Here is a 24,638-nt window from a genome sequence, read left to right as displayed (position 1 = left end):
AGATGTGCCTATTGGGAACTGACTGAATGATAGATGCACTGAACCATGCTCTATATTTGTCTTGAGTTTTGTCCAGTAGTATCAAAGTATAAAAAATATATATACATTTATTCAAAGAGCAAAATTACATAAAAATACTTTATTAGGATACTTTATTTCTAAGTATATTTCATAAAATAGTTCATTTTTAATTAGGTTTGTCAGATCATCCAACATATTAAATACTGTATATATATTTTTTAATCTATCTATCTATCCATCCATCCATCCACACACACACAAACACACACACACACATATATATATATATATATATATATATATATATATTAGTGCTGTCAAATGATTAATCGCAGTTATTCACATCCAAAATAAAGTTTTTTGTTTACATAGCATATGTGTGTGTGCTCTGTATATTATGTATATATAAATATACACACATACAGTATATATTGTGAAAATATTTAATGTATTTACATTTATATATTTATATTCATATAATTTATATTATATATAAATATATTTAATATATAAACATAATATATAAGCATATTTTTTCTTAAATATATACACGTGTGTGTATTTATTTATACATAACTATTATACACAAACAGTACACACAAATAAGTAAACAACTTTTATTGTTGGATGCAATTTAATCGCGACTAATTTTTTGACAACATTTTGACAAATTTTCATAGTCGAATCGGAATTTTCGAATCTTGCTAATATTCGACTGATAGTCAAATCGTATGTTTGGGGGCGGGGCAAAATACATTGAATCAAGCCAGACATTCGACAGCCATAATTACTGATGTTAACACACAGGGAATATGTGTAGCAAATGCCTTGCAGATACAAACGGGGTAAATAATGTTTTTATGTTTTGATTAAAATATAGTTAACACTAAACGTCAGCGAAACCCTAACAATTCACATTTTTTACAATAGTGCTCTCATTATAAAGTTAGCCTATATGACAGTAGTTATTAATGTTCTGCATTTCTGTTTAGAGCTGCGCGCGGTGAAGATGACCAGTAGAGTGAGCATTTGATAGCAAGTTTTTAATCAATGGGATTAAACTCATAATTTAATGTAGAATACGCTTCATTTATACAACATAACGTTAATATTAGGATTAATATGCTTGCTATCTGCAAAAAGAGCCCGAATGCAAATGAACGTGTCTGCGCGGCTCTGAATGCAAACTCCTTTTCTGGATGCGTTCTTCACGAAACAATGTGCAGAAACAAGGCAGCTAAACTCTAAAAATTCACAGCGTTTTATTATAATGGTGTTCTCATTATAATGGTATGAGTGTGATAGTCCAGTCATGGTTATTAATATTCTGCTTTGTTGTTTGACCTGCTCGCACTGTGCGCGTAAGAGATATCACCGTAGTACTACAATGAAGCGCTTGACTCAACCAAACGCATCTTATATCAGGTAAATAATATGCCCATGATATATATACACCGCAAAATGTTTTGAAATCACTTGTACCCTACCTGTTCAAAAAAATCCAGTCTCTGCCTATGTCAGTTTGAGTCTTGATAAAGTTTTAAATCACGGATTATGGAAAGTGAAACATAAATCAATAGGGGTGGTTGGATTTATTCACGCACTTTAAAATATTAATTTGAAGCTTCTTTCTTTTCAGATTCTTATTCACATCTTCATCAAGGCTACATATTAACTTATATATAGTCAGAATGGCATAATCATGGTAGTCGAATCAGGCTAATCTCGAATCGAAGCATTGAATCGTCGACTATTTGGGGTCACCCCTAATAGATAGATGTGAATATTTTGGCAATATGCCGATTATCATGATTAATTGTCTGTTTTTTATGACTTTCATTATATAGTTGTGATTCATTTCAGTAAATAATTATGATGTTATCTTTTAATCTTTTATGAGTTATTACTTTGCAGTGTAAGATTACAAGAGTATTCCAAATTTTACGAATCGGCCAATATCAGTCGAATACTAGCGCAATTTTTTCTACACCACTACAGAATATCAATACTGTGTTTGTGGAACTAAAGATCACTCTTTTTTAACACTTTGTTATACATAATCCACCAAATACTCACTTCCACATTACAGAGAAAAATTACATTTGAATAAAAATATATTAGCTATGAAATTAAACTTGCTGACTAATTTTGCAGCAAAACAATATCGTAAAAAAATTCCTTTGTGCACATTTTACAATTTAAATGTTTATTCTGTTAACTGTTTGTATTATTATAAAACACATTCATGAAAATAAGATAGAAACCATGAGAAAAATTAAAGCTGCTAATAATCTTTCTGTGTGCAAAACTTTGATAATATGAAACGCTTTAAACAGTGTCACTAAGCTGTTATGCACATCCAGGGTGTGTAATGGTGCACATAAAGCAACATGGAGTCACAGCACATATGCACATCTAGGGTGCAGAATGATGTGCTTGAAACAACATAAGTCACAGCGAGCTGCACTCCACTAGGGCCGTTCGATTCCTCACTGTTGTTTTCAATTCTTTTCTGATTCTTGTTTTTTTAGATTGAGGGAACCTAATCTCACCATGATGACTGCAGGATAGGTCAGGGAATGTATTCTTGTCATAATATGAAGCTTTATTTGTAAAAAATAAAAAAATAAAACAAAATTTTTTTTACGATACTCCTGTGAAATTAGTCATAGCCCAGTTCGTGACGTTTTCTTTTATAATTATCATTGGCTGATAGAAATGTATTAAAAAATAGTATTTTAGATGGTAATGAGGTCAAGACCCTCGATGACGTCATGATCTGTTCTGTGGTGCAGCATTCAAAATTGTGGACAAACCAGTTCGTAAAATAACCTCTGAATCTTTTTTTTTTTTTGAACTGGTTCATTAAAACTATCTATCTAAATCAGGAAACTAATCAGACTTCTAATCACTTTTAGCGAGCATGAGGGAGGCGAATGGTAATAAAAATATAAAAATTAAAATAATCTTTTATCTCACAACTCTTGTAATTATGGCTTTTAGCTAGCAAGAGGAAGGAGAATGTGTGCTTCTCAAACAGAAAGCTGCCTCCTAAAATTCTGATGATTTCAGTATCGACTCGTTTTCTTTCAGTTTATTTTCGTGAATTTAAAATGTGCAGCCTTCGTAGGATGCGGCCTTGCATTTGAGAGACTCCAATAGATAAGCTCTGTTGAACTGAAAATGGCTCTGAACGAACAACATGATACCAGCCACAAACTTTGAATGGTAGTACATGCCATTTTGTAAACTGATCTTTCTTCAGGGATGTTTAAATATTTTTTACTGAAATAAATGCCACCTCATTTGCTACATTTCTCACGCCTTAGTCTCAACAGCTCAACTGACATTTAAATGTCGCTTTTCAACAAGGGACCCAGGCTGCAGCATAGATCTCGCTAACATGCCCTGACTGTCAGTGTGTGTACTGTATGTGCATATCCTTAAATATTAATTTATGCTTGCCATTTATGAAGCCCTCTCATTGCAGCTGAGGAATGTTTTAATCTTTAATTGAGAGATCCATTATAATCTCTCCTAGTGTTGTGTGAAATCACAGAATGTAAATCTGGCATTGTAAGAGTCAAGGCCAGCAGCAGTTCAATTCCCATTTAAATGGATCTGAAGGCCTGCAAAGATTGACACTGATGTGAATTGAGCTGTGCAGAATAATGAAATGAGCATCATCTGTCTTTGTAGGTTGAGAGAGGTCTAAAAATAACATTGGTGTGAGAAATGTGTGTGTGTTTGTGTGGATCAGCACCAGGTGTTCGGGTTCAGGGGCTGATTTAATATTGCCATATACAAGAACACTGATGGGACTCCTACTTAAATTGCCTAAATACAAATCTAATGCTCAAAAGAAAATATGAAACAGACTTTGTTTACTCGTAAGGCAAACCAGTGATTCTTGCTGTGAGAAGGGCATGGGGCTTTCATGAAGACCAAGAGAAATGGAGGGGGAGAGCTTGTCGTAAATGTCTTGAATAATTTCAGATGTCATGGTGGGTTGTGAAAATTCCAGTAAATGTTTGAGAATAATGTCGCTGTTGGAGACTTGCAAAAAATACAGTTTCTGTGAACCACCATGGTATTTTCTTGAACTTTGCTGTGGAAATGGCACTAGAGGTCTGAATTACATTTGTTGTGGTGTGAGGAAAAGTTGTGGCCAGACAGTATAATTAAGTTTTTGTCTGTTATTTTTATTTTATTTTTTTAAGAATTAATCTGTGTAGCACATTTCTAGGTTCCTTGTAGAATTGGCGAGTCTGATATATTTCTTCAAATCAGTTTCTTTTAAACAGATCAAAAGAAATCCAATTTTAAACAGATTCACAAATTGCTGGAACGAGGCCTAATATTATTAAAACCAGTCGATGTGCAAGTCGGGTGGAACAGAAATACAATTCTGTTGATGAAATGAAACTTGAGGGAGCAGGTGGGTACTGGATTGGGAAAATCTGTCCCACATGGACCAAAACATTGCTTGCTTGTATTAATGGGAATAATATGATATTTCAAAGCCTGTAGTTTAATAAAAATAAAATAATCATAGCAATTTATTCTCTGATCAGTAAAGAGTTTGTATAATTTCATTATTTACATCATATTGCAGAAACAATTACATAACTAAAATCAGTGCAGCTTGTTTTAACGCTCATTTATGTCTTAGCCAGTGTTTGGAATAACGGCGTTTAACAGAACGGCGTTAGGTAACAACGTTATTTTTCCAGTAACAGGGTAATCTAACTAACTACTTTTCCCGTCGTTACAACGTCGTTAACATTACTGGACGTTAAATGCGGTGTGTTACTATGCATTAATTTAATAAACTATGTAATCCGAATGCACCCCTGGCTCACACAGCGAGTAAGGAGGTGGGTTAATAATGAGATAAGCGATTATGCTTAATCGCAAGTGTTTTTACACAAATGCCGGCACACGCGCCAGCGGCGCCAAACACACACACACACACACACACAACACACACACACGCAACAGCTAAACAGAGATTCGCAGCAGCAGCAGAGATGGCGAGTCAGGAGCAATCCGATGAAAAGTTGGCATTTTCAAGGTGGAGATATAAGCACTACTTCAAATTCATTGTGGTCAAAGGCAAGAACGTCCATGTAATGTGTAGCCTACATGTAATGTGTGACACATGCATATATACAAAGCTAGTGGCCAAAAACACTTCTCTTGCAAAGATAATACTTGAAGCGCAGGATAAAACTCGAAAGTTTTTGCAATAAATATCGAAAGTTATGTACGAACACCTGTCTGTTCTACTCATTTCAACTGACTTGTGAAAACTGCTATAAAAATACAAATTCTTTGACATATAGCAACTTTTTTTTTTTTTTACAGTAAAACAAATAGTTACTTTCCCTGGTAACGAGTTACTTTATTATAGAGTAATTCAGTTACTAACTCAGTTACTTTTTGGAACAAGTAGTCAGTAACTATAACTAATTACTTTTTTAAAGTAACGTTCCCAACAGTGGTCTTAGCCAACAGGAGGCTGGGCTTTACTAGTGATATAAATGTTTAATATTTCAAGCTGTTATTTTAGATTTGATATTTGTTATTACTCAGAAACTTTAGGCCTATTGTATGAAATGTAAAATATACATACATACAATTTTTTTTGTTGTTGAAACAAATATATACGTTTGTTCAGCAAGGGTTTATGAAACTGATCAAAAGTGACAGTAAATACATTTATAATTCTGTTAAGAGAAATGCTTGAACTTTGTTAGTTAAACAAACCTGAAAAATAAATGTATTACCGCATATTATATGAGCATCATTAAGCAATATTAAGCATCACACCTGTTTTCAACATTCATAATAATAAGAAATAATTATTTTGCACATATTAGAATGGTTTCAGAAGGATCATGTGACATTATAGAGACTGAATGGCTAATGTTTCACAATATTTCACATTTTAACTTTTTTTTTTGGATAAAATATATCTTTTTACAAGCATCTTTCAAAAGACATTAAAAAGAAATCTTACTGACCCTAAACATTTTAACAGTAGTGTAAATATCTTATAGCTTACATATAAATGTAAAACTTATTAAATATAATTTTTGTTGTGTTTTATTAAAAAAAATTGTTTCTGTATTTTACTTATGATGCTTCCTCAGATCATGTGGTATTTTTATAATATTCTGTAATATAGCATCAAAAACCAGAAAATTATCAAGATTATTATTATTATTATTATTTACAGATTTAAATTTATATATAAGAATATAAATATTTAAATCACCCAACCTTACTTGATTTACTGGGTTTATCTTTTGTTTAACCTGTGACCTTCATTCTCAAACCAGCCTGAATTTAAGCTATTTGGGGAAGCTAAATCTAGGCGAGTTAAACCTAGAGTCAGGTCTGCATGACTCATCATGTAAACACAAACACTCAGTGACCAGGGATTTTACAATACCACACACCATTGGTTGAACATAATCTGCCCTTCCTCTCTCTCTGTGTGTGTGTGTGTGTGTGTGTGTGTGTATGTGTGTGTGTGTGTGTATGTCGCTCTTTCTGTGCATGTGTTTATGTGTGTGTGTGGGCATGAGTGCAGTGACTCATACAGGCAGCAGATTGAATCAAGAGAGAACAATAGATTTTAGCAGAACAAATGGTCAGAGGGAAAAGGCATGGATCAAAGAGCCATATTACCTGTTTCCTGCCTCATTTTACCTTCTGTAGAACATGACAGCAGCACTCTTTATTCTTCTTATATCCTCCACAATGACAGAACTACATCTCTCACAGAGAGGAACGGCCACACAGCTGGGCCTCGGGCAGCAGGAGACTATTTTAAACTGAGATCCATGTTTCCTCTGGCCTCAGTGGACCGACGCCTCTGCTTTTACTTCAGACATCAAGTATCAGTTTTATGCAGCGCAACAGCATCAGTAAAGCACAGAGGAATATGAACAGATTTAAAGCAGCTCAATTACATGTGGTATGTTTTTTTTTTTTTTTTTTTTTTTTTTTTTTTTTTTACCCCTTTCACGCCTTCTGGGCTCCTTATCAGGGTTTAACAAAACTGCATCCACAAGTGCCAAGGTTTTTTTTTTCTGAGATAAATGCTAATAGATTTCCAACACTGTTTTGCATATGCTTGCTCTCAGGCTACACATTGGAAGAATAATCTTTTGTCCTTGACAAATCTCTTTCCATGTCTGCCTGTTTTTTTGTTTTTCCGGTCACATTTACTTTGTTTTGTGAATTTTTATGGTCAAAATCGATGGGTGCCTGTGCAATCGTGAATTTCACTAGAGGGCGAAAGATTTCCCAACATAGATTTTGCATAGGGTTCAAGTGATCATGTGAATGATCTACACTGACCAACAGAAAGCTGTGACTGACCTGTGTTTCATACATTTCTATGCCATTGACAATGAAAAATGGACATATTTTGGCAAAAACAAAATTTTGCTTAATGTCTTATGGGCAAAAATAATCCAGTACTTATGTCTCTACAAGTGGAACATTTTCTAATTATCTTTAGAAAATATAAAAATCTAGTTTATTTTCTTATTCTGAAGATGTCACATTCATTATTATGATTGATATTGGCAATATACTATCAAGACAGATATTTCAGTATTTTTAAATGATGACGGAATACTGAGAATGACATTCTGGAATAGAGTTTGGCTTGAATTAATTGGCCCAGAAACTGTAGACAGTTATATGATCTTTGTTTAGAGTTCTTCCATCTGATAATTTTTTTTTATTCCATGGAGCTATTATAGTATACTAAATATAAGAGTTTGTTTAGATTAACCAATATTGACAACAGTTGAAACGTTGTTCCAGAAGAGAACTAACATCTTTTTTATTCTGTTTACCAGCATGTTATTCCAGTTTTTCCAGTTGGGTGACATTGGAGTTAAATTTGCTTTACATGTCATTTGAATACTGGGTCATCAGAGCAGTTCTGTTTACACTCAACCGCTCTTCGGTCTTAGTTTAACGTTCCCATGACTTGTCAGGTTCACCCAAATGTTATTGCGATTAGAGTGAAAGACGGAGAAAGGGATATTCCCATTTCCCACACTAGAAATATGACAACTTTTTATATCCAAAGTCAATTATCTTTGCACTTATGTACTCCATTTGTATCTAAATAAATGGTGTTGTTTTCTTGTCATTTTTTTGTTAGTTAACATGTTAACACAATGTTCCACCCACGTCTGTAAAGTGACATCAGGGCATTACTGTATATTAATGATAAAAATTGAGAATTTGTCACATTGTTGAAGTGATTCATTTATTTATACAGTCTATATGTCTCAGATCGTTCTCTAACTTTCAAGGTTCACTTTGCTCACTGTTGATGCATGAGAGGACTTGTTGGTTAATCTAATTTCTCCAGACGTCTGAGCTATTGAATTTATTGCTGTTTCTATTCTGCTGATGTTCTGAGATGAAGGAGGCTTGTGAATTACTTCTGACATCATAGACATGAAGAGACAGTGTTTTGCTTAACAGAGAGGTTAGAGAGTTTATTCAAAAGACCTTTTGAACTTTGTTTCATCCACATGAGCCTTATTTTACTCTCTATTCAATATCATGTGCTGAAATCTTACAAAGGAAAAATAATTGAATGAATCCGGTTTCTACCTTTGTGGATATAAGTGGGAGGACTTTTAAAGATCTGCTTTTTTTCAATTGCTTTTGATCAAAGGACACAAGGATTTCACTCACTTGATTCAAAATAAGTTGACTTCAAGTTTAAGGTGATACATATCCATTAGTATTGTCATAAACTGATTTTTTTATGTGTAGTGAAACCGTTTTATAACCTATTATAAAATATTCATTTTTGTAGTATTGGATATCAATATTTTTCATGTTATTGTATTTGATAAAAAGTTTATTAGTGTAACACTAATATACATCCAGTCTGTTGGCTTTCATTTTGGCTTACAAGTAGCTGATCTTATACCTACTTGTTAAATGAGACCACATTATTAAAGCAGAAGGTCATAAGTAACAGCATGTGAAAGTGACTTCTTATTCCAGTGGTGTTTATCCTGCCTGACTGATCTTCTTTTTGATCACTCTTGCATTTTTCTCTCTCCAGTGTCCTGCCTCTCTGACTGTCACAATCGATTTCGGAGATAAGCAGCCTTCAAAGCCTCATTGCATGCAGCAAAAAATCTCCAAGCTGCATGATGAACTATGTCAAATTGCCATCTATATTTACCATGAATGAGCTCATTTTGTGACAGTGGCTGATGCCTCGGTAGTACACAGAGTACTGTGAATATTGTGATTTATGTGCTTTGCAGTTTTAAACATTGTAGACAATCACAGACATGTCATTGTAGACAATCACAGACATTTCTGTTGAACACAAGTACGCAATGGCCAATCAGTGGTGTGTAAGTTAGTCAGTCAGTGAAACTTCTGCGATTTTTAGTCGTATTGAGTGTTTTCTGAGTTCTATATCATCACAAACCCTTTCATTATAATCAAAGTGTTGAAACAATGTAAATAAGAGGTTTATTTTGCAGTGTAAACAGCAACTTTAATTACAATGAAAGTTTTTGCGAAAGCACAGAACTCTGTGAGCTTGCACTACACTTGAGTGACACTGTCAGTGGTTATGGGAATGCTCTTGGTTCTCTTTCTATATAGCCCATGAACAATTTAAATAAAATATAATTTTTTCATGCTACTAACTACATTGCAAAGTTTTTGGATTGGCAAATATAATTATGTTGGGGGTTGAATTCCTTATCTACTTATTTCATTCCTTATCTACTTATTTGTATTTTTTGTATTTTTATATTCTTTTATTATGTGTTTTATGTTCTGTCGCTGTCATTCTGTTGTACTGCAGAGCTTCTGTCACGAAAACAAATTCCTCGTATGTGTAAACATACCTGGCAATAAAGCTCATTCTGATTCTGATTCTGATTCTGAATCCAAAAAATGTGATGATTGACAGTAAAGACCATATCGATGGATGAGACAAAACATCTCAAAATCGATCTATGCATTAAGTACTGGAGTTAAAATGCAAACTAATAGACCTGCCACTTCTTCTTCCTGCCACTGTGTGTTTCTTTGTTCTTCAAAGAAATCCCTTTGTTGTTAAAAACATACCTCATCTTTTTTTTTTTTTAGAAAGATTGCAGTTTTTGTATAATTTTGTATGGTTATATAGGTACATTTAGCTAAATATGATTTATAATGTTATGTATGTTGTTTTAGTAAAAGCAGTACGTGGTCTAGATGATTGATTTTAGGGTTGTCATGATTCTGAGTACTCCATTATAAAAAAATCCTTGATTGCAACTTGTCTGTGTCGGTTAACTGGCAAAATACTGGAAGAGACACATTCCATGGACAAGAATCCATGAAAAACATTTTAGATTGTTTTTTAAGACTGCAGAAAATATTAAGAAATATTTAAACCTTTAAAATCATCATAAAGCATATTGCTATTGTGAATTCACAAAGACTGTGGTTACATTAAATAAATACATGCTCTGTAGGTATAATATGCACTTTATTTATATGCTTAACACTGTTAATGCTTATCCTTTGCATGCATGGGCCATCTCAAACTCCATATAACGTTGCTTATAACGTTGATCTGGGAACATTGTGCACCATTCTATCAGATTTTTAAGGTAAATTTACAAAACTATGCCAACACATTATCTTTCTAAATATGCTAATTGTACATTGAGACTTATAATGTTTAAATCCTTGAGTTTGCATTTTTTAATGTCAACATGTTCTTGTTCAAGAAATGACAGTGTCTCTAGCATTTCTGCCATTAAAGAATTGGCCAAATGATAAAGATTAAGTGGATATTTGAATGTCAATATTAAACAAGGAATAGCTCATGCTGTAAAGTGTAAAAACAATCGTCAGGCCATTGGTGCCCTCTGCAGGCATTTGATACAAAAACTACTTAATGGACTGTACATGTATGATAATATTGTTGATCATTATGTATTTTACCTCCATTGTTTAATAAAACCATATCAAAAGCAAGTAATCATATTTTATTTAAACCAATTTTTATTTCTTTATTGCTATATATATTTTAAAGGGGTCATCGGCTGCCCATTTCCACAAGCTGATATGATTCATGTAAAATCTATTACATACTTTGGTTAAAATTTCTCAATGGTAGTGTAAAACAACACCCTTTTTACCCTGTCAAAATCAGCTTAGTTTTAACCAAGCCATTTTAGCCTGTGTTCCTTTAAATGCTAATGAGCTCTGCCCACCCCGTCCCTCTCTTCTGTTGGGTAACGAGCCATGCACTGAGAAACTTTAGTTTACTTTACTTTACTTTTTTGTTTACTTTAGCCGCGGAGCTAACTAGTAAGTTATTAGGTAAGGCAATTGGCAAAGATTCATAAAAGAACCTTGTACTCACTTCTTCTGTAGTTGAAACTGGATCATGAATGATTCGTGTGAAGATAGACTCATTTAGGTAGATTGGTGGTGCATTCCTAAAAACTAACATAATCCATTGCGTCTTCAGTTGCTCAGAAGTCGGGAGTAAATGACGACTGAACACCTCGGTTGCTTAGGAGACAATCTTGTCTACAAGTGCTTCGGTCAAAACAATGGCGGACTGATTACAGCTCATTCAGGGCATGTCTGAGGTAAAATGCTAGTGTCAATCAACAATCGTGGGAGGGCTCTAGGTCTGTGTGATGTCACACAGACAGGCATCTGAGATCAGCTCGATTTGAGAAAGGGGAAATGATTTAACGAGATTAAAAAAAAAAACACTGGATGGATTTTTATCATTATAGGGTGGTTGTGTACACACACTGCCAACACACAATTTCAGTTCAAACAACTTGTCAAAGTGCAGGTCGCATCCAATGACCCCTTTAAAGGCACTCTATGTAGGATTGACACCAAGTGGTTGAACTAATTATTGCAGTCCAAATTCAAAATATTGGAGAGGGTTTTTTTCACCCGGCCCCTCTTCCTCAGACTTGACGCACATGCAGGTTGCTTTAATGATGACACAAACAGAAACGAGCGCACTTGACAATGAATGAAAGTAAACACTGTATGCTGTGTTTTCCACCAACTGGCAACCTGGGTTGCTGAAATACAGTTGGGTAAACTGGCAGTGGGTGGGTTTCACAAACCAAAACAAAGACTGGCATTCTGGCCCGGAACACACATTTTCAAAGAAGAATAACTGACTGTAGCATTGTTTTTCAGATAAACAAGTATGTTAATTTAGCATATATTTAAAAAAAAAAAAAACATATTATGGTATTTTTATGCTTTAGTGGAGTCAAAATCTTGCATATAGCACCTTTAAGTCATTTTAAAGTCTATTGTTCGCTTAAATCTATTATTACTACAAAAAAAATCTGATTACTAGATTAATCGTCAGAATAATCTGTCGATTACTAGATACCAAAATAGTCATAAGTGACAACCCTAGTTAATTTTCTAGTAAACAAGTAGCTGTTCTAATTAGATCATGCCTTTTTTATGGGGGGAAATGTATCATCTTTTTTAATTATTCCATCCGTCAAGCTCAGACTCGCCCATCAGACTGCCAATAAGAGAAGTGTTTCATCACTTAACAAAACATGTTTCCACTGATCCAGAGTCCAGTGGTGATTGCTTTACAGCACTCCATCTGACGCATGTCATTGTAGCTGCTCTTTAAGGGAAACCCATTCAGTGAACCTCCAGCTGCACAGTTTTTGTGCTGATATTAATGCCAATGGTAGCTATGGAATCAGTAATGTTGGTGACTTTTACATACCGTATGCCTTGGCACTCAGTGATTGTGCTCTGTAACTTTACCTGGTCTTCCGTGTTGTTGCAGTTCCTAAATACATACACTTCCCAATAATACCACTCAAATTTGTTCAAAAGAAAACAAAAATAAAGACTTTATTCAACATTCCTCTCTTTGCATCAGAATGCCGGCTCCTTCACCTGCAGCACCACATGCATGCGTCATGGTACTCTCCGAAGACTGACAGGGAAGATTAGAAATTGTTGAATAAAGTTGCTATTTTTGTTTTCTTTGTGCACAGAAAGTATTAAAGTATATAAAATTACGGTTGAACCACTGATGCAACATTAACTATTTTATCAGTATCTTACCTTTCTGGGCCTTGAACGTATCAGTTGCGTTGCCGTCTATACTGAAGAGGGTCAGAAAGCTCTCTGATTTCAGCAAAAATATCTTAATTTGTGTCCTGAAGATGAACGAAGGTCTTACAGGTTTGGAATGACATGAGTAATTAATTACTGAATTTTCATTTTTTGGGTGAACTAACCCTTTAAGAGGTGTAGTACTGTTGTCCATATAGTGTATACTGAATTTTAATCACAATTTTGAAAAATATCAAGACATTTTTTAGCTACATTGCCCATCCAGACGTAATGTTATAGACTTGAGTTGCACTCACAATCCTCCTGCCTTGCCAATGCTCCTTAAGTAGCTCTTCTGTGTCTTTTCCCTAAGTAGAAACTCAATTTCAGTAAATGACTTGCTATCTGTAGTCTGTCTGTGTCTGAGACAGTTGTAGAATTATGATACTAAATGTGGCATCCCATTTCATAGAGCCTCTTCCCACTCGCCCATTACTGCATACACAGTGCTGACAATATTACCAAAAACTACCTTTCCAATGACAGATTTAATGAGTAATCTGTTAGCGGGAATTTGCTCTTGAGGGATAAAACAGTTGGTATGCAACAGCTGGCACTGAATGGTTTATAGTTATGATGAACAGTGTAGACAAAAAGACAAATATGGTACAGTTGTTAAAAAAACAAATAATTTATAATAATTTAAATAATTTTTCTGGTAAATACTGAGAAAAAAAAATATGTAGGAGTGATGTGGCTCTCAGCTCCTATTACGAGAGATGGCGTAACTTGGCATACTTTAATTCTTCTCCTGCAGCTAGATATTTTTAGCTACATTTTCATTAGGGTCCACGTTCTGTTCTTATTAAACTGTCTTAAAAGTCTTCCCAGCATTCTTATGTACAATATTAATGTATTTTATGTACCAATAACACAAATCTGACAAATCAATTTGCAGGTACTTTTTGCTGCTTTTGTTAGTATTTACTGTCCATCTGATTCTGTATACAAACAATTTTTTTGACTTAGTTTTTCTTTACATTTTTTGACAGGTTGTTAGAAATTCGACTGGTTTTGAAGTTAAATGCTGAGGTTATATCTGCAAAAATGCATTCAGCAGGTCCAAATACTGCTAGAATAGAGTGTTATGGGTGGAACAAGATGAGAGGCGAGCGGATCCATATGGAAAGCTTTAATTATAAACATGGTCAAAACAGGCAAGGGGTCAAACAATAGCAAACAGGCATAATCCAGACAGGACAGAGGGTATTCGAAAACAGGTGTGATCGATCGGCGGCTAACAATGTCCAGAGGGTGAAGCAAACGGATAATCCAAGACGACAGTAGTCTAAGTGAGGTGCAGACAATATCCAAACAGGGCAGAGCAAGAGGGTAATCCAAAAAATAGTGGTGGCCTCATATTTATAGTGTGTGTGATGCAGATGAGAGTATAATCGGTGAAGTGGAGCATGGGAGATGACATGTAACAGTTTGTGTAGTGTGAGGGTCAACATTATAGGAAGGCTACCTCCGGTGGCGAGCAGACGGAAGACCACAGACAGGATTCATGACTCAGAGAATTCATTTTGGTGCTAACTGCAAATTTTAATTCAGTGGTTGCAGTACAGCCAGTGACCTCATACATAAAACCATGAATACTTTTTTCCATATGTATATTTATGTGTATGTCAACGAATTGCTGTTGCACTGACCACTGTTTTGCCACATTTGAATACAGTGGTGGTCGGGTGCTCTAGGAAATCTAAAAACTGAGAGCAAGCCATCACAGCACTGCAAACCATTGCCAAACATTGACATTGAGCAGTCAACATGCAAATGCATGTGTTGGATTATTCACTGTTTTTTTGTGTGGCAATGCTTGTCATAATGTTGTTAGAGGCATTGAAGTTGTCAGATGAACAGGGCTGTCTGGAATAAATGGACTGAAATATAAGGCTGTTTTTCTAGTTGCAACATTTCAACAAAATTCCCAGAAATAAAGACAATAACAAGAAATGTTTTTAATACATCTGACAAATTTGACATTTATAACTGTTACATCTTGTCATTTTTTTCTTACTATTTTACACTCTCTGCTTGACATAAATTCTTATCATTAAAGCTCAGTTAGTATGAAATTTTTGTATTCTGTAGAAAACTATATACAGTATGGGTCAGTAGGTCTTTTTGGTCACACTTTATTTTAAGGTCCAGCTCTTACTGTTAACTAACTATTAACTACAACCTTTGCCCCAACCTTTCCTAATTATTGCTGATTAATAGTAAGCTAGTTGTTAAAGGGATAGTGTATCCAAAAATTTTGTCATTAACATTCACCCTCATGTTTTTCCAAAACTGCAACACAACTCATGAATGCACTGCAAAAACTGACACAGAAGAGAAGAAATTGTTGTATAAAATTGTTAATATGTACCATGTAACTTCTAATAAATAGTCAATATGCTAGTCATATGCATGCTAATAAGCAACTAGTAAATAGTGAGAACAGGTCCCTATTCTAAAGTGTTCATGTATTTTTTTTTTAATAAAGTAATACTTTTTTTTTTTTTTTACAAGGATGCGATAAATTGACCAAAAGTGACAGTAAAGAGATTTATAATTTTCCACAATAAAAAAAAAAGTTTTAAATAAATGTTGTTCATTCATCAAAGAAAAAAAAAAGTTTTTCATGGTTTTCGCAAAAATATTAAGCAGCACATGTTTACATTGATAATAGTAATAAAAAGGATCATGTGACACTGGAGTCTAGCTGCAAAGAATTCAGCTTTGCCATTATAGAAATAAATTACATTTTGACGTATATAAATGCAGAATAAGTGTTATTTTAATATTTCACAGTATTACAGTTTTTATTGTATTTTTTTAATCCAATAAATGCAACCTTGGTGAGCATGAGAGTTTTTCAAAAACATTTTAAAATCTTACAGACTCCAAACTTTTGAATGGTATTAGTGTATGACCAATAACACATGCAGAAGGGTCATTGCTTCCCAGTCTTTGCAAGATCTAGCGGCTCTTTTCAGGGGTCATCACTCAGTGCCTTGACACTGACACAAGATACCATTACACTGCTGGCATTTTACCCTCCCCAACCATACGAGACAGCTAGACACTCTAAAGCCCGGCAACAGAGATGGAGCACTGAAGCCTAAGCTGTGAAGAGTCAGGTAAACAAAAGCCTGCTGCTGTTCTGCAAGTCTGTATATAGCATCAGAGGGATGCTTATTGATTGTACTGTAAGTGGAGACTAGGTCAGGTTCACCATTGTGAAAAAGCTCTCAGTGAAGTAATGGGGTCACTTAAGGATGGTTTTAGCTTACTTGTAAGCAATCTGCACTAACATGTTTTCTTAAGGTGGTTTGCAGGGTGTGAAGTTCAGGCTTTCTTTAGTGAAATTTTAATTTCAACTGATTTACTGTTAATGTGCTTCTGAGAAATGTGAGTTTAAGTTTAACAAAGCTTTTAATGTGACGGAAACCTAATAATGTTAGTTGAATGCAATAATGAAACTACTCAATAAATCATTGCACAGCCTGTAACATTATATTAAATGGCTGTCATATGAAAAATTTTTGGATGCACTATATATCATAATTTGCATGCTGACTCTGGGTCAGTATGTGGGATTTCTAACTGATTATGTGGTGATTCATTGTAATCAGGGGACCTGCATTAAATGTCAGAAGATGAAATTTGTATCTGAGCTCTCTGTAAATTTCATCTCTCTCCCTCGTATTGTGTGATGTGAATGGGAATGACCTTGTCCCTATGAGAGAGCCATTTAAAATGCTTTTCAACCTGCTTCTGGTGTCTAAACACAGCTCATCTGAACATTTTTAGACACCACATTAACACGCCCAGTAAACAAATAATGGTTCAAGGCAATTCATTTTGCAGCTATAAAACATACCAGCTGGATTGTGCCAAGCAATATAGAGGCAAATACTTCACTTTGGTGCGAGTTGTCTGTTCATTTGAGAGTTTGGTACCTTTAAACAATTTGTTTCACATTTACGCAGTCATCTGACGTGCACTTCTTAGCTGGATATAGCCTTGCATCCTCAGATAAATTAATGCATTTGTATTTATAGTCCTTATTGTCTTTCACATGCGGTTTAGCTTGTGTTGTGCCAAGTTTGCTTGAGGGTCTCGTCAGCGGAAGACAGTTATGACCACTTGATCCAACTTCCAGTCATCATGATTCAGAGTCTTGTTGCAAATTGAAAAGTAACATCAAGTGTGGCAGTGACGTATTAAAGCACAGGTGTCAAGACTAGTTACTAAAGGAAATCAACAGACTGACTACGAAATATTGACTTGCAGCAAATAGTCTGGTTCACATTGAAGCTTATTCTCAAGGGCTCGCATGCTACAACAGTAAACTAGTTTATTTAGTTTTTTCTGCTTCCATTTATGAGACATGTTTGTCTGAAATAGATTATACCACAATAATGAACCAGCCTAGAAAACATTTATTTAAATACCAGCATGGAAGAAAATGCACAGCATATATGTGAACCTGGACCAAAAAACATAAGTAGCATGGTTATATTTGTAGCAATATATGTAATATATATGTTTTTTTTTTAAATAAATGTATAAATAGAATTATATATCATATATAAATACAATTTATTACCCTTATGGCTGTTTTGTGATCCAGGGTCATATATATATATATATATATATATATATATATATATATATATATATATATATATATATATATACAGTACAGACCAAAAGTTTGGACACACCTTCTCATTCAAAGAGATTTCTTTATTTTCATGACTATGAAAATTGTAGATTCACACTGAAGGCATCAAAACTATGAATTAACACATGTGGAATTATATATGGAATTATATACATAACAAAAAAGTGTGAAACAACTGAAAATATGTCATATTCTAGGTTCTTCAAAAAAAGCCACCTTTTGCTTTGATTACTGCTTTGCACACTCTTGGCATTCTCTTGATGAGCTTCAAGAGGTAGTCACCTGAAATGATCTTCCAACAGTCTTGAAGGAGTTCCCCGAGAGATGCTTAGCACTTGTTGGCCCTTTTGCCTTCTGTCTGCAGTCCCGCTCACCCCTAAACCATCTCGATTGGGTTCAGGTCCGGTGACTGTGGAGGCCAGGTCATCTGGCGCAGCACCCCATCACTCTCCTTCTTGGTCAAATAGCCCTTGATGCCTTCAGTGTGACTCTACAATTTTCATAGTCATGAAAATACAGAAAACTCTTTGAATGAGAAGGTGTGTCCAAACATATATATATATATATATATATATATATATATATTGTGGCGAGGTGGAAGGAATAGGCAGGAGCACACTCAAATGTAAAGCTCCGGAGGGAGGGTTTTTTTTTTGAAACGTGAAGGGTTGCTGGGTGATGACGGTGCTTCGGCGTGCAAAAGGGTGCTCTCACTCGGGTCCAGGTGCAGGTGAGTCGGTCTTCCGGTCACAGGCTGCTTTCTGGTGGCAGAGAGAGAGGAGATTCAGTGGGTTAGCTCGTGGAGAGGCTTCTCCCCCTTTTCCCATGCGCGTGCTGTTTATATGAGGCCCGGCTGATGAGAGGCAGGTGCGGGTGATCAGCCCGTGATGAGCCTCGGGCTGGTGGTCCTTGTGAGTTACCAGGGCGACGCTGATGTGGACTCGGGACGCTCGTCACACTCCCCCAAACCCCCCCCTCTCCCGCTAAGCGTTGTCCTGGTCTGGTGGAAAAATACGATGTTAACGGGTGAAAAAGGGGGTGGGTGGGGAGTGACCCCTGACAGACCTGCATAAGCTGACCAGATCCGGGAAAGGCCATCGGCGTTGGAGTTGGCTGCTCCGGCCCGATGGAGCACTTCGAAGTGGAAGTCCTGGAGCGCGAGGAACCATCGTGTTACCCTGGCGTTGGTGTCCTTGGTGCGAGCCATCCACTGGAGGGGCGCGTGGTCTGTGAGGAGAGTAAACTTCCGCCCGAGGAGGTAATACCGCAGCTCCAGGACTGCCCACTTGATGGCCAGAGCTTCCTTTTCGACGGCGGCGTAGTTCCTTTTGGCCGGGGTCAGCTTCCTGCTGTGACAGGACGGCCCCGAGTCCTGTGTCAGAGGCATCCGTTTGCAGCAGGAAGGGGCAGCTGAAGTCCGGGGAACGCAGGACTGGCTCCGAGGTGGGGGCCAGCTTCACCTTCTTAAACGCCTCCTGCGCTTCCGGTGTCCAGTATACTTTTTCTGACTGCCCCTTCCTGGTCAGGTCTGTCAGGGGGGTGGCTAAGGAGGAGAAATTAGGGATAAAACAGCGGTAATATCCTGCCCAACCCCAAAAACGGTCGTACCTGGGTATTTGTGCTGGGTCTGGGGGCAGACCATATCTCGACCTTCTTCTCCTGTGGTCGGATGAGTCCCCGTCCGACTTGAAATCCCAGGTACTTTGCCTCCGTCAAGCCCAGGTGGCACTTCCGGGGGTTGGCAGTGAGCCCGGCCCTACGTAGCTCCATCAGCACCCTCCACAGACGGTGCAGGTGGTCTTCCCAGCGCTCGGAGTGGATGACCACGTCATCCAGGTATGCCGCGGCGTAGGCCTGGTGAGGCCGCAGTAAGATGTCCATCATCCGTTTGAACGTGGCCGGGGCCCCGTGTAGGCCGAATGGGAGCGTCCGGTATTGCCAGTGCCCACCAGGGGTACTGAAGGCGGTCTTGGACTTGGCAGCTTCAGATAGGGGGTCTTGGTGAGGTCCAGGGTGGAGATATAGCGGGCCCTTCCCAGGCGATCAAGAAGATCATCCACTCAAGGCATGGGCCAACCACATCCGGGAGATGCAGGGTCCGCGGTGGGCATCGGTTCGTCCTTCGGGGAGGGAGCCGCTGGGCTAGTTACTGGTCGCAAGGTGCCCTCCGGCGTGCGCCGCTCCTAGACCACCCTCCGGGGAAACGGCCTCGACTGGTCCCCGGTGTCCCGTTGTTGGGCAGCATCCGCCAGTTCCACCGCCTCAACGAGCTCGGATATTGAAGTAGGTTTCCACATCCCAACCGCTTGCCGGTGAGTCTGGGGAAGGGCCTGGAGGAATCGGTCCACAACGACACGTTCTACAACTTGGGCAGCCGTGGGCCCCCCGGCGAGCAACCAATGCCGTGCGAGGCAGGACAGTTAGGCCGCCTGGGCTTGGGCTGGGAGGCGGAGTTTATAGTCCCACTCATGGAAGTGCTGGGCAGCGCAGACCGAGGAGAGCCCCAGCCGGGACAGGATTTCCTTTTTGAGCTCACCGTAATCATTTGCCACTTCCGTCGGCAGGGCGAAGAAGGCCCACTGAGCTTCGCCGGTGAGGAGAGGGGCGACCAACCGCGCCCAGTCATCGCTCTCCCAGCCCTCCTGGGCGGCTGTATTTTAGAACATTTGGAGAAAGGCCTTTATATCGTCATCAGCGGTCATCTTGGGGAGTAGCTGGGACACTTTCGCTCGCGTGTCGGGGAGTGGAACGCGTCGAGCGCAGCTCGCCCTGTTCCCGCTCGGTCTGGTCCACTCTGGTCCACAACGGTGTTCCGTTATCTGTTGCTGGCGGATGCTGACCTCCGTTAGACGCTGGAGTATTTCTTCCATCCTGGAGGATCGGGGAGCAGCGGCCGCCTGGCAGAGAAAAACACAAAGAAAAACAAAAAGGAGTGTGAGTCGCTGTGGAACCGCAGATTTGTATTCCTTCCACGGTATTGCCCGCGTTCTCCACCAGTATATATATGTATGTATATATAAATATATATATATATATATATATATATATATATATATATATATATATATTACATTTACATTTAGTCATTTAGCAGACGCTTTTATCCACAGCGACTTGGAATAAATAAGGACAATGGAAGCAATCAAAAACAACAAAAGAGCAATGATATATAAGTGCTATGACAAGTCTAATTTAGCTTAAACACAGTACACGTAGCAAGGGCTTTTAAATAATATAATTAATATAATTAACAATCATATATTTAATAATATAATATAATTAATAAAAAGTAAATAATTAATAAAAACACTAAATCTAAAATATCTTAAACTGTGTTCCGAAGATGATCGGAGATCTTACGGGTTTTGGAACGACATGAGGGTGAGTCATTTTCATTTTTGGGTGAACTATCCTTTTACTATATAAGATAAGGTGAGACTTCTAATGTGGCTTTGCATCAAGACATAGCGAGTATTTCTACATGATCACATGAGTCTAAACAGGTTTGCCGATTATAGAGATCCTGGGGGCTCCTGTCAAGGATGCACACCATGTTTTTGCACACAAATCCTTTACTTACCACAGGTTGTCAGCCAGAATTGTACAGAGCTCCATTACAAACGACCGTAAAGCTTATATAGTTGCTGCAACCTGTGTGGCATCTCCATGCAGTGAATTATGCTCTTTAAATGTATATGAGTGACTGGAAAGGAAACAATGCGCTCAGACCTTGCCTCTACCTCTCTCTGCCACAGTGGCAGTGTAAAAGCACATTGAGTTTACATGTTTACACTCTAGATGCACAGTGATCTGCTGTTGAAATGATGCCTCATGATTTCAAAGCATTCCTGTTCAGATAGGGAGTGTATTACATTTAAGCTTTGAGGTCAGTTTGTATCCATTTAAAAAATAGCTTGTATTTGGGGGGGGGATTAGGGGTCAACTCTCATTTGGGGGTTAGGGGTCAACTCCCATTTTTATAATGCCAAGAAACTACATTTTTATATCTTCTACTTTAAATTTGATTTTATTTATTATAAATAATTTTAGAGCTCTTATATGACTCTTCTGCGTAGCTTGCCTGCCAAGCGTTCAGGATGTAGCGTGGGAGTTGATGGTGGTGGAGTCATGTCTGATACCACATACTTTATCTCTCGGAGACCATTGAGCTTCCTGTGCCTTGGTTAAATACTACTACAGTCTCCAAGGCTGAATTTTTCTTGGCTCTTTATTACACCATAGTGCTCCTTCACACTATTACTGTATATCACTTTAAGTCAGCTAAAAGACTATGTATACTAAGAAACATTTGGGTTCCGGAAATAAAAATTCCATTAATGTTCTTCATAGGGGAATTTGTTTTGAAACCTTTTAAGTTATTAATAAATGGTATATGTTTTTGTTGAAGCCACCATATGCATTATTTTGAAAAAACGACATCACCCATAAATCTGCAGATAAATCTTCACCAATCAGGATTCAAAACAATCAAACTGTGTCAAAAGAATGCTTTCACTTCCACCCACTACCATAAAGCGCTGCAACTGATGTAAGCGAGTCAGCTTTCTATGCTCTCAAAGTGCTTCAATATATATGCATATTTTGCAATAAATCATAACTATATTGTTTCTATATTTAAATATGATCACACTTTATTTTAAGGCCCAATTCTCACTAACATACTATTAACTATGACTTTTGCCTCAATAAACTTAATTTGCTGCTTACTAATAGTCGGTAAGGTAGTTGTTAAGTTTAGGTGTGGGATAGAATTAAGTTTTGTGTGTGCGTGTGTGTGTGTGTACCACAATGCCTTTAATGGGTACGACCATTGTCATGTTGTGCTGTACAACGTGGCAGCAGATTGAGGCTATCTACACCTAATGTGCTGAATCCATTTGTCCTGTTGTCGGAAGAAGCGCAACTACATCAAGTATGTCAGAAATAAAACAGGGCTTTATTTTTCTGTCTGTGACTAAACAAGCCACCCATTGTAAACAGAATCACTGGTCATTATAGGTTCTATTTGTTTTTGTGTCGCGTCACACACAACTTGCATCTGGTGTGGACACAATGTAAGGTTCTCTGATTACCAAATATATGTAAAGCTAACTATAATTATATAACCATCAGATTTCCTATCAGACTACTTTTGTGTTCCTTTTCTAAACAAAATATTCCTTCAACAAACTGAAGATTTGAAAGGTGCTTTTTATCAGCTCAGACATAGATTGTTGCGTAACTTTGATTACATATGCAAGCACAGTTATTTAGTCTCTTGTTGTGTTGTTCATTTCATGAAGCGGTTTAATACATAGTAGAAACAATGCCTCGGTTGATATGGTGCACAGCGTACTTCTGCTGTGCAGTCATCTCCCCCTTAAATGTAACAGACCACTCTTGATGTTGATGCAGTTTCCTAAAATAGGCACATTGAAAATAAATGTCATGTTGACATGTTGCCAAACCTCAGACTATGTTACACTTAGAGTATAAATCTTTTCTGGTTATATCTTTCTTTCTTACTGTTTGTATTATTATGGTTGACATTAGGTTATATACTGTATGTATGTTTGCATTAATCACAGGTTACTGTCTAAACAACACGATTAAAGAGTCAAACAAGTGATTATTACTGGTTTGTGTGATTTGTTTTGTGATGGACAAGTCTACGGTGTTGATTGTGCCGATGTTTAGAGGTTGATATGCGTTTTTGCTCCAGGGAAGCATAATAATCACCATGCTAATGTGCTTTGTTTTTTTTCTTATCTGTAGCCATAACCAGAGGACGACTACATTCATACATCCAGTGACAGGCCAGATCTCTGCTGAGAATACTGATTTCAGACTTCAGGACCAGTAAGTATTGTCTTTTGACATTTCAAGGTCATTTCTTGTTTGGTTATATTTATGTTGTATCAAACTACAGTAGCAGCCTGTAACGACTGGGTGAAGGAGTGCGAGATTGCGAGATTAATGATATTTAATGAAGACAATGATACAGACAGTACTTGAGACACAAACAACGCTGGGAGGAATGCACAGTCCAAGGTGGTGGTGATGAGTGATGAATACGGAAGGTGGAGGTGAGTTGGCAGCAGGAGAGGGTGACACAGGAACTGCGGGGAAGCGAGCCGAGGGTAAATGGTGTTGCTTAGAGTGGACGGGGTTCCGGGGAGAGACGGACATCCAACGCAGAAACACAAGAAAACAAAGCATACGTCATAAACATGAAACAACACTCTCACAAACACAAGACACTAGACAAGCCAATATATAGGGATGAGTAATCAGTGACAGCTGTTGCTGATGACAATTAACGGAGACGCCCACAAACTAATCAGTGCTGATGCGCAACACACAGACTTCACCCACAAAGTGCAAAACCCAGAGATCCCACAAAGTGCAAAACCCACAGAAGAACGCCTCCTGGAGTTCCCAGAAGGGCATACCTGCTGATTTTAATCATCAATAAGGGAGTGATCCAGTATGTCCCTAGCAGGTACCCAACTCCTCTCCTCCGGACCGTAACCTTCCCAGTCTACCAAGTACTGGAATCCTCGTCCCCTCCGTCTCGAGTCCAGAATACGATTAACTGAATAGGTCGGTTCCCCATCTACAAGACACGGCGGTGGGGTAACCGGGGTAGGCGGATTAATACGTGAATAAAACACGGGTTTAATTTTGGACACATGGAAGGTGGGATGTATTCTCCTGTACGCTGGAGGTAGTTTGAGGC

The 24,638-nt window shown here is 37.6% G+C and overlaps 1 protein-coding gene across 7 annotated transcripts in view; it reads left to right on the top strand.

Moving 5' to 3' along the window:
- The window catches only part of plekha7a (pleckstrin homology domain containing, family A member 7a), a 118,474-nt gene that overhangs the window by 30,183 nt on the left and 63,653 nt on the right, over nucleotides 1-24,638 (top strand). For all 7 annotated transcript variants that reach the window (XM_059506370.1, XM_059506364.1, XM_059506368.1 and 4 more), the window contains one exon: nucleotides 23,675-23,758. In XM_059506370.1, the coding sequence (XP_059362353.1) occupies nucleotides 23,675-23,758 (84 nt within the window). The remainder of the gene's footprint in view (nucleotides 1-23,674; nucleotides 23,759-24,638) is intronic.

This window comes from Carassius carassius, chromosome 23, assembly GCF_963082965.1.
Source record: "Carassius carassius chromosome 23, fCarCar2.1, whole genome shotgun sequence".
NCBI classification, from domain to species: Eukaryota; Metazoa; Chordata; class Actinopteri; order Cypriniformes; family Cyprinidae; genus Carassius; species Carassius carassius.
The sequence above is the reverse complement of the archived record's forward strand: the minus strand, read 5'-3'. Positions and strand labels throughout refer to the sequence as shown.